Source organism: Asterias amurensis, chromosome 5, assembly GCF_032118995.1.
Source record: "Asterias amurensis chromosome 5, ASM3211899v1".
NCBI lineage: Eukaryota > Metazoa > Echinodermata > Asteroidea > Forcipulatida > Asteriidae > Asterias > Asterias amurensis.
In genome coordinates, this window is record NC_092652.1 from 20,648,491 (window position 1) to 20,660,574 (window position 12,084).

The 12,084-nt window shown below is 38.3% G+C and overlaps 1 protein-coding gene across 1 annotated transcript; it reads left to right on the forward strand.

The window, feature by feature from the left end:
- The first annotated feature begins 10,615 nt into the window (after positions 1-10,615).
- Positions 10,616-11,614, forward strand: LOC139937308 (galanin receptor 2b-like). Its single transcript, XM_071932412.1, has one exon. The coding sequence runs from the start codon at positions 10,616-10,618 to the stop codon at positions 11,612-11,614; it is 999 nt and encodes a 332-aa protein (XP_071788513.1).
- Positions 11,615-12,084: the final 470 nt, after the last annotated feature.

A 12,084-nucleotide genomic window follows, 5' to 3' on the forward strand; every position in this document is an offset into this window, starting at 1 on the left:
CAGGTATTCATAAGTTCATACGTATAAAAACATGAACGCAAGTCCAGTCGTTTATTGCTTCAAGTATGAGCGTTTTGGCGTATAGGTCAAGCAACTTTTCGTAAAAAAAATGTTTTTCTTAAAGGAACACGTTGTCTTGGATCGGTCGAGTTGGTCTTTGAAAAGCGTTTGTAACCGTTTTTTATAAAATGCATATGGGTAGAAAGATGTTGTAAAAGTAGAATACAATGATCCACACAAACATGCCTCGAAATTGCGTGGTTTTCCTTTTACCTTGTCGACTAACACGTCGGCCATTTATGGGGGTCAACATTTTGACTCCCATAAATGGCCGACCATGTTAGTTCGCACAGTAGAAGGAAAACCACGCAGTTTCGAGGCAAACTTGTGTGGATCATTATATTCTACTTTTAAAACATCTTTCCAACCATATGCATTTTATAAAAAACGGTTACAAACGCTTTTGTTTTGACCAACTCGTCCGATCCAAGGCAACGTGTTCCTTTAACCGAGTGCTTCCTAGAGAGGAATCTACCGATGGGTACGCGCTGCATGAGCACTGGTGAACTAAAAACTGCATTGTTTTGATGCCAATAATCTTATTATTCCACAACAGTAGAATGTTTTAAACAAATTATTCTATTCAACTGTGGTTTTCTCGAGCAGCGTGTGGGTCAGGTGTCTCTCAAATTAAATCACCTTTTCACTCCTAAAACGAATAAAGTCGTTATAGGTTAGTCGCAAGTGCTTTTCTTACTGGAGTAAGTGTTTCTGTATTCATAACAATAGTAATGACACTCTGCCTTTAGTTTAAATTTCATTTATACTGGAAAGACGCCTTTAGCTCGAGTGCTTCATGTTTAATGGCTTCTTGCTGCTGAAAGGAATTGTTCTATTTAAACACTCGTGAAAGACTCCGGTTTACTCATTTTTTGGCTGTAGGTCTCAGTGCTGTTGCGCTCGATGGGTGAACAAGACAACGACTATTATATATAGGAGGTCTTCAGTTCTGGACTGTTTGTCCGTATCTCACATCAAGGTAGGGCTTTCGTTTCACTACACACTCTAGTCTTGCTTATCCAAGGCAGTGGACACTACTTGTAATTACTCAAATTAATTATTATCATAAAACCTCACTCGGTAACGAGTAATGTGAACTTGTTGGTAGTGTAAAACATTGTGATAAACGGCTCCCTCTGAAGTAACGTAGTTTTCGAGAAAGAAGTAATTTTTCACGAATTTGATTTCGAGACCTCAGATTTAGAATTTGAAGTCTCGAAATCAAACACCTGAAAGCACACAACTTCGTGTGACAAGGGTGTTTTTTTAGCTGTTCCGACCGTCCGTCGGAACAGGTATTGTTTTCGTCGAGATTTTTAAAACGTTTTAGAAACGTTTTTTTTTCAAAACGCCTTAGGTTTAACACACGACTTTTTTGTGGCAAGATAATCTCAGAAACGGTAGAAATGACAGACTTGAGGTCTATATTAAATCGAAGCGTAGTACGTAACTTAGTTATTCTACGTATGATTTTTAATCTCTTAATCAATTAGCTGAGTTATTAAAGATATGAATATTTAATTAGGCAATCTTGTTAACAGCATATCTCTCAAAATAAACGTCCGATTTTCAAAAATTCTTCATATATTGATTCTCTGGGTATACATGTACATGGTTCTACGTTACGAAGCATAGATGGAAGATAATGATAATTGAAAGCTTGCCGTGTTGTTGAAGTTTTTGAGAAAGGAGTAAAAAATAAATGTCACGAAAACTGTTTAAGTCTCAGTTTTAGCATGGAGGTAGAAATGGCACATGGTTTTAGCAAAGCATGTAAAAACGTATTAAGCTCTGAGCGTCGCGCGTCTTTGACTGGGCTCGTTTCAGGCGACGAGCGTAGACGACGAAAATAGACCGCCCGGGATTTGGAATGTTTTACGGGTAAAGTCACCTTGTTTGCGCCGAGGACCAATTGCCTAAACTAATTCCAGTGTTTCGCGTTACTTTCGGAAATTAGACCATGATCGACAAACAAAAACTCTTTGACAGGAATACAAAAGCAGAGATTTTATTATGCTGATCGTTTCTCTGGTGGTTGAGTGGCTCAGTTTTATAGAGCTGCTTATAATAAACAGGCAAAACATTTTGCTTTACAAAATTGCAGAAATTGAGCAGAACACCTGGATTCACAACTTGAACATGAGGCATGGTTAAGCTGCTTTTTGTGTTTAAAAAGCTATTATGTAGTTTGGTCCTGGGCCAATGGCTTTTAAAGGAAAGAATCGCAGCGCTTAAATAATCAGGCGTATTTTACAGCTTAGCAGGGAATGTGTTCTTCACGTCACAATTCGCATCAAAATATTTGCTACAGTTGACTAATTGTGCTCAACTCCTGCGAAACTTTCGACTTAAAAATTTGATTTGCATTCGCAGGAAAAACCGTGCTTTACTTGAGACAAAAGTACGCAGGGGCGACTAGTGTGCTTTAGTGTTAAAGTCGTGATTACAAATTATTATTTGAGTCGCGACTACTGTTTTTCTCTACTCCGTTATAATCGTGTCCACACATCGACTACAAAATTTGTCCCGAATACCTGTTTGGTGAACCAGTTGTGTTGGTTACTACTATTCGCAACATAATTAATATTGCCCTTGCGGCATAGCGGCACAAATCTTGAGAATCCGTACTTTATCTCGACAAGTGTCATAGTTAGTTTTGAAGTGCGAGTAGTAAATTTCACTATTCACACCTATTCGCAACTTAATTAAAAATTTGTCCCGACTATATTGGTGAACCAGTTGTGTTGCTTACTACTATTCGCAACATAATTTATATTGCCCTTGCGGCATAGCGGCACAAATCTTGAGAATCCGTACTTTATCTCGACAAGTGTCGTAGTTAGGTTTGAAGTGCGAGTAGTAAATTTCACTAGTCACACCCATTCGCAACATAATTGATATTGCCTTTGCGGCACATAGCGGCACAAATCTTGAGAATCTGTATTTTATCTCGACAAGTGTCGTAGTTAGGTTTAAGGTGCGACTAGTCGAGTCGTGATGGGAACTTGCTTAATGAAAAAGATTCAGTAATCTGCTGAAGCAATGATTTCTGCGCTTACGTCAAGCGAAATAGACTGCTTATAGCAGGGATTTCTTTTGTTTGTGTGCTTCCAAGCTCGCACATTATTTTCCAAGCTTGCACATCACAGTAAGCGGAAAATGGTGATCGTAAGCGCAGACTTTGGTGGTCATAAGAACCATGTAATTTTGCCCTGTGAGTAGGTTTGGTAAGGCCTACACTTCAAACATGTAAAGTCAAAAAAGATTGTTAGTACATGAGGGGAAATCTTGTGAAACTGGTCCAATTTGACTCCGCTTCACTGCGTAAGCAAAGAATTGACACATCAGAAGCGCAGATATTATCGCTTACATAAAGCATATTTCACAGCTTAGCAGGGATATTTTTGCTTGTGCGCGGGGAAACTTATCGTATGTAATCTTTGCTTTGAACTAATTGCACAGATATTTCAGCGCCTGCAAAGTAAGCGGAGAATGGTGGTCGTATAATAAATGGGCAGAGTTTGGTTGAAGCAGACAGAGCCATAAAACTGGGCCGTGTTCTATAGGGGAAATTAAAGCTTGACATTTTGTGACAGTTTTGGTCTCTGCAACGTACACATACAAATACAGAGTCAGATACAGACATTACGGTGCAGAAATCGTGCAATTGAAATGTCTCATATAAAGAGCGCCCCCTACCGGCAGGAGTAGAAAAATAAAGGAGTATCCTACAAATTAATTATGTGTTTTTAAACACGTAAAATAATATTAGATGGAAGCTTTAGGATGTTTAGCTTAATTCCTATCATAAAACATATTAAAATTATTTATTAATTAACCACCAGTGACCCTCATTTGCATATTAATTAGGAAATCTTTGCAGCATCATATCTCAAGAACTTCACGGCCGACATTTCAACTGTTTGTTCTTAAAGACTCCTTGGGGGTTGGAGATTAATTTGAAAAAACTGTGACCTCAAGTTGACCTCTACTTCCGCGTCAACCGGAAGTGTCACCATATCTCAAGAACTTTACAGCAGATTTTCAAAATATTTTCAGTTATAAACTCCTTAGGCATAAAATATTAACTTTAAAAAACCGTGACCTCAAGTTGACCCATACTTCCTGGTCAACCAGAAGTGGGACCATATCTCAAGAACTATACAACAGATTATCAATTTTTGTTCACTTATAGACTCCTTGGGCCTTCATGATTAGTTTGAAACAACTTTGACCCCATGTTGACCTTTACTTCCGGGTCAACCGGAAGTGAGCCCATATCTAAAAAAGTACAAAGCTAATGTTCAAACTTCAGTTATAGACTCTAAGGCAATAAATATTAGCTTTGGAAAACTGTGACCCCAAGTTGACCTCTACTTCTGGGTCAACCGGAAGTGGGACTATATATCAAGATCTACACAACCGATTGTATAGACTCCTTGGCATTGCAGATTAATCTTTGGTAGCTGTGGGCCCATGTTGACATTTACTTACGGGTCAACCGGGAAGTAAGACTTTATAACAAGAGCTACACAACTTTTTTGGAACCTTTTTTCAGTTATATGTTCCTTGGGCAATGAAGCACATAATCCAAGCAAAACAACACGGAACAGCTTCGTGTTTGTTCACAAACACTTAATGTCTAGTTCTTTCATTATTATCTGCCAACTTTGACGACCAATTAAGCTAAAATTTTCACCGGTTTGGTGTTGTATGCATTTTGTCTTTAAAGCCAGTGGACACTTTCGGTAAACAGTATTGTCCAAGGCCCACACTTCGTGTGTCACAACTTATATATAAAATAACAAACCTGTGAAAATTTAGACTCAATCGGTCATCGGAGTCGGGAGAAAATAACGGGAAAACCCACCCTTGTTTCCGCACGTTTCACCGTGTCATAACATGTGTTTGTAATAAATCCTTAATTCTCGTTGTTGAGAATTGATAATTGTTTTAATGTTTTCTGAAAAAGTAAACTTGTTTTTTCCTTCTGTTCCGAAAGTGTATAATGGCTTTAAGTGTGATGTTTGGAAAGTTTAAAATCAAGTTATTTTATCAGAATTTCAATCATTGTTAGGGCCTATGTTAGTTATAAGACTTCAGACCAAGAAGCCTCGAGAGTTGATATCTCTATAGGTTTCTTCTTCTGTTCATTTTGCCTTGACGGTTTTGGCTTTTTGCGTTCAACATGTATACATTGCATGCTCGGTCATTTCCGGAAACGGTTTGGTGATTTTCGTCATGACGTTCAGACGTAAACAGTTGAGCTCCTTCACTAACCGACTTATCCGTCATCAATCCACAATCGACTTCGTCTCTGGTTTCGGTGTTTCTTATAGTGACTTTGATCAGACAAACTTTGCTTTTGGACAATCTGTTGGAGAGAAATTTCTCCGTGAGGAATATACCAATATGCACTCTTTGACCCAATAAAAAATATTTACAGCAAATTGAATGAGTGCGGTACCTTTACAAATGTTGATGCGTGTTTAACATGGTTTAACTGATTGACTGAGATATTTTACTGGGTTCGTTATCTGCATATGAGCGTGACTCCTGTCACGTTTTGCTTCAAGTCAATTCCGGGTAGGCCTACAGGTAAAGTAATTTGTGTGGAGCCGATTTAATTGAAACCGAGAAAAGTCTACGGATGGGCCGAGTGTAGCAATAGACGGCAAAGCAGACTACAACAGCTGTACGGTGAATTGAGAACCGCATTGTTTCAAATGACGAGAGTGTAATCAGTAAACTGATCGTGAGTAGGCCTACGTTTAGTTTGAATATTGTGGGTCTTCAACCGTGTGTTGTGCGAAACGTAAAATAATCCCGTTTCATTATCGCTAAGGGATTTTCGCCTCAGTGTTTCTGACAAGGGCTGCTGAATGCGCCAAAGCACATCGTAAGCCCTTATATTTGTGCTACAAGAAATTTATTGTCATACTTTCAATTTTATTTTTCAAAAACTCGCTTAGGATATTTCTGTCTGTTGATGAAGCAAATTGAATATCTTATTTGTGGATACGTGCACAATATAAGACTATACTTGACATTCATACGCATTGTGGTTGGTTAACCTTTCAGCATTTTACCGTTATGAAATTTGACGAATAAAAACAAAAAACATTAACAAAAAAAGCTCTTCAGGCTTTGCTACTCGACCGTACACGGGCACATTATCTTCTGTTCAGCTGCTTCGCCGCTACATTTTGTCTCATTCATGAAGGCCACGACAAAAGGCTGAGCCTAATTCCGGCTGCTCTTTGCTTTGTTTTATGGATTTAAAACACCCTTGTCTCGCAGAAAAGTGAACCGGAATTTCCCGCTCATGCCACTTTAGAGAGCCACTTTATCGAAGCGTGTGTCCTCGGAGAGAGTCAGACTACCGATTTAAACAAAAACAAAAAGTCTCTCAATTTCATTGCCAGATATTTTGCGTTGCTTTTAAAAAGGGGTTCCAAGGCCGGAATGAGTGTTCTGTGACGAACTCAATTTCCGATGAATAGAGTTCCTCATGAAAGTGGAGCGGGGGCAGGGGGATTTCAAACCTCAAGCCTCACGTCCAAGTGGTGTTAAAAATGTCATACAACGTCTGTAACTTTTGTTCTTAACGAAACTTTAAAAGTGACGTCATCGAACGACAGAAACAATTTAGTAATAATGTCCAATCACAAGAGAACTTTATTTTTACTTGAGTGCAATATTAAAGCCATCAACCTCACTGACCGTGAACGATTGAAACTTAAGACTGTTGGGACTATTTTGCTCATATCTTTATTGTCCAAACGTGACACAAAGAATAGACAACATAAACCTCACACCTGCTCGCGCATATCCACCTGCCCGTGCGCAGCCTTCAAAGCCTCCTGGCTTTACCTTTTTGAATATCAGGGGCTTTCGTTCAAACTTTGCTTCTGTTCGGTCTTTTGTTCTCAACGACTCTTGTGATTTTCTTGCTTCATCTGAGAGCAGACTGAACCGTGACATTTCTAAAAATTCAATCAATTTCTATTCTATTTTATTGTTTAAACTTCTGCCAATAATATCTTTACCTATCTACTCGTCTCCACACCGCCGTTAACTGAACCACTATTACTGTGTTGTCATGTTTGTGTTTTGTCTGTGTCTTTTCAAAGTCATTTCAATCTACTCTTACATTGGGTCGTATGAATAAAAAGTAGCATTTACTGACAAGTACTAGCAAAAAGTAAAAGCATAAACTTCCAAGTAGAAGCATTCACTAAATTCCGTATGAATAAACCTATTCTTTTACTGCAAAGTATTCACTTAATGCTTGGGAGTAAATACTTCTGATATACCATGGCTGAATGGCTCTTAACAAAAGGTTTCCTTTGTATTACAACTCCCATTCACGTCTATGTATGCACTCACACACACAGCCAAAGCAGCGTTTGATTTAACAAAAACATAGAAATCTTCAAGTCAGCCATGAGGTTTTTATTCTGACAAAATTTTGATGAAGACGACTCGTCTGGACACACAGAATAAAAACGTTTTTGTTAAGCTTTTGAAACTTGGAGTGGAGCATGACAACGCTGTATAGAGAAGATGAGAGCTTGATATGAGCATAGCTATTTAAATTAAACTTAAAAGTTTTAATAATTACACGAACAACATTCTATTGAAATGCATTTAATTGTTTAAAAAATTACTTCTTCTGATTTTATGAACAATAAGCCTTAATGATCGAGGCATTCATTTCTGAGTTAAAAAAAAACCCTTTATATCTTTTTAAAAAGCTTACTGTGACAAAACGGTTTTTTTTACAAACGGTTTTATTTTATCCTCAGCATATATAAACAAGTTTGACTAAAAACAGTTTGAGTTTGTGTGTATTGTTTCTATTGTGAAACACTGTGTATGTGTCTGTTTAATATTTCAGTGATGTCTTTCCTTTGGACTAAAACATTTATCCTGTGAGGAACATTCATAAACACTGTCATTTCTTCGGACGAGCCTTTTACTTCTGTGCCCAAGGTAGCTCTGGAGCTGAGTATAAAGCTCTGGAGCTACCTTGAAAAATCACTAGTATTTACTTGCATTTTGTAGTATATTCTCCGTTTTATTCATATGGAAGTAAGTAAGTGCTAAAATTAAAAGAATTTACTTTTTGGTAAAAGTAGATACTTTTAGCATTTTAGTAAATACTTTTAAGTAACAGTTTTGACTTCCTTTTATTCATATGGATGGTAGTAAATACTTGAAATTTTCAAGTAAAAGTAAGTACTACTTTTTATTCATGCGACCCCTTGTTCTTTCTAATAGATGATTATGTATGTACACACGATCGGGGGTTCAGGGGACCTCCCCCACTAAATCTATGAAGTATTTTTCTCCTGTAACGTTATGTTTTAGTCATTTTAAATGATTGAGTGGAAATAAATTGAACCAAGCCTATCACCTACGAAGTTACCAGACCTTGTATCGCCTCGACTATCATCTGACGCTTGGTATCTATGTCAGAGAAACTCAGTATCCCCATAAGCTAATGAATTCACATTGGAACGTGATCACCATGAATTCATGTGCTTTTGTCTTTCACTTCTTTCATTCCGTATCACATCTTTCTTGTATCAATTAATTACCTTCACCATAACTCTGCGCAGTGCTAGATGCTACCTCTGATAGCATTGACTCCTCCAGTCTGCTCAAGTTAGTTGCATTTTTAGGGGCATATTTGCATTAAAGGTAACTTAATACAAATGAGGGTGGCCAGTCGGTATTCCTTCATAAACCGTGTAGCATGTGAAACCTTGAGTGAAAAAATCTGTACTGACCTCTCCAGTGAAAAGCACATAAAGTTTAACGTAATCTTTCAGCCAATGACAATGAATCACTCTACTGATATGGGTCACGGCCAATCGGCAAGCCTCATAAAATGTGTTTCATGTGAAAGTAACATATCTACATTTGTCAATCTGGCATTCTACATGCTTTTAAGACATGGAGATAAGAACAATAAAGAAACAATATTTCAGACTGATGTACTGCTCTTTGCGACGTCTGGTGACCTTTATACAATCGATCCCCAAATGGATGCAATTGCGTTCAAGAGCGACTGCAACAGTTTTCAGCTGATTTTATTAATAACAAAATAAGCCACAAGGACAACTGGCTGGTAACACTTTGTTTAAGGTGGCTGCTAGCACAGGGCGTCACGGCTACAGTTGGTAGAGCGACGGTACGTCAATCCAGAGGTCGTTGGTTCAAATCCCGCTCTAGTCAATTATTTTTTATTTATTTTTGCTTCGTTTTTGCCTATTTAATACGAAATGTTTGTTCCTTGGAACATAGTAAGTCCATTTTTTTGTTTGATTTAAACTAATCAAACACCAATAAACCAACAACAATTGTTTTAATAGTTGAGATATACAATGAAACTAACCTTTGAAAACTTCACTTCGAATGGTGGTCGTGTTTTTGAGTTATCACCAACAGTCCGTAGCAATAATGTCCAAGCAGGAAAAATAAACCCAAATTCGAATACATAATCTGTGCGACATTACTGTAAATATCGCTTCTCATATTCAAATTTTGGGGGATGAATACTTATAAATTTTCACAACCACATTACATCAAAGTGAAATGATTCTCATATTGCTTTATACTATTAAAAACTGTTGTACTTGTCACCAATATTGTGATTTTATTTCCAGTCATTTTAAGAGTGTGATTACCAAAGGGATACCTCACCTGCTTTGCTTCTATAATTGATAATTTCCCATCAACACCGTCCCCTTTTAAATTTGCTACACCGTCCTCAAAACAAACATTCTTTTTATTTTGCTAGCATCAAAATTCATTTTGATAAATAGTATCTCTGTTAAATCAAACAATACAAGAGTATTTTCAGACCAAATATGTTTTCTCCAAAGACCATGTGTTTCCTTATAAAAGCGGCGAAAATCAAAAGCCACCGGCCTTCGCCTTAAAATGATTGGTTAGCCCCAGGAATAATTGTGATACACACGTATCAATTAGCTATGACATTTAGCAGCCTTGTGTCCATCTGGCGTTTTGATGGAATTATATTCCCGTGGAGGGACCTTGGTGTATTGATATAAAACTCACAATGAATTGTGCGCCGTGATGTTCCCGCTATATTTGTTGCATGATAACAATCTGTAAATTTATTTCTGCACGTATTCGGATCCTAAATAGCAGCATTCAAGGTTACATTAAGGGCTAACAGGGTTACTTAAATACCTTTTCAAGACTACGGCAGCTTCATTTCTGATTTTGGTCTCACTACTTTCAGATTGATTGTTAAAGACATTGGTTGAGTTGGGCAGCAGTCACTTTTTTCGGTCACAGTTTTTTCCCCAAATTTGTTTACCGAGGGCATTCAACAAAATCCACTCGACTTAACTTCGACCATAACTCATACGAAAAGACTTCAAAGTTGTTTTTCAGTCTTCATTTTCTGATTTGGGTTACTGAATGCATTCAACATAGTCCACTCAACTCGCTACCGGAACTCATACTAAAGTACTTAAAATTTGTTTCTCTCAATTTCTTTTTTTCTAACCAGCTTACAATGGCAAGTGACGGTTTGGCTTTTGCGTTGAACGTGACCATTGCATGCTTTGCCATCTGTGGAAACGGTTTGGTGATTTTCGTCATGACGGTCAGACGTAAACAGTTCAGCTCCTTCACTAACCGACTCATCCGTCACCAATCCATCATCGACCTCATCTCTGGGTTAGTGTTCCTCGCAGTGACTGTTATCAGACAAACTTCGCTTTTGGACAATATAGAGAGTAATTTCTCCGGGTGGATTCTCTGTAAGTTGGTTCGCTCCAGCTTCTTTGTTTGGGGTTTAAGCGTAGCATCCACGTACAATCTGGTAGTGATATCGCTGGAGCGTTTTCTTGCCACGTGCTACCCGGTCAAACACCGCAACTACTGCTCACTCTTCAAGATCAAAGTTTCAATGTGTGTTGCTTGGATCATTGGTTTCACCTATGCGATAAGGTTTATCATTTTGTACGTAATCACGGATAACAAGTGCAGCTTTGATTATTCTATAAGTCGTACTGCCATGATTGTTCTATTCAATGTGATTATTTTGGTGGAGTACATTATTCCAGTCATCTTGATATCGTTTTCGTACGGTAGAATACTCCTCGTTCTTCGACACAAACTTGACAATGCTAACGCCAATCAGCAAAACGGTATCTTGAGCAAGGCCAAAAGAAACGTCATAATTACATTGTTGATCGCTGGTTGCATGTTCTTCATTTGCTGGACTCCGATGCAGACGTTGCGGGTGTTCATTACCATCGGTGCTGTTTCTTCAAGCTCAAGTGAATTAGTTACTATCCTAGGTCAAGCATTTTTGGGTTTGATCATGTGCAATATGTGCGTGAATCCAGTCGTTTATTGCTTCAAGTACGAGCATTTCCGCACACAGCTCAAGCAACTTGTTCGGAAGCGATTTGGTCGAAATCGAGTGCGTCCTGGAGAGGAGTCTACCGATGGGCCATCTTTACCAATAGACCCGATACAGAACACTGCATCAACACAAGGGATTTGAGTTATCTCCAAAAATGGAGCGAGCAGGAGTTGAGTTTGCTCTTAACTTGTGGTGTTGTAGGTGGCTTTATATTGCACTCAATTATGATATTTATAACTGAGATCAATTGAATCATTCAAAAATGTTGATTGGATGGGTTGTCTTCAGCATGAGCTTGAATCCAGTCGTGTATTGCTGTTAAGTACGAACATTTCCGCGTTTAGCTTATGCAACTTGTACACGGAACCGATTTCGTCGAAACCGCGTTCTTGAGGGGACATACCAAATTTACCATTTGTGTCTCTGTTTACCATATATACAGCCATCATCGTGGTGACTTTGGACTCTTCAGTAACTGCACGGCTCGTGGGGTGTCATAATTGCTCGAGCGGTAAACAGCACCAGATTCAAACTCTGGTGTTTCTGAAACGCAGTGTGTGTGTGTTCGAGTTTAACCTTGATGCTTCGTCCTTCCGATGTGACGTAAAGGA

Excerpts from the sequence above, each read along its gene's own strand:
- LOC139937308 (XM_071932412.1), top strand. The coding sequence starts at position 10,616 with ATGGCAAGTGACGGTTTGGCTTTTGCGTTGAACGTGACCATTGCATGC.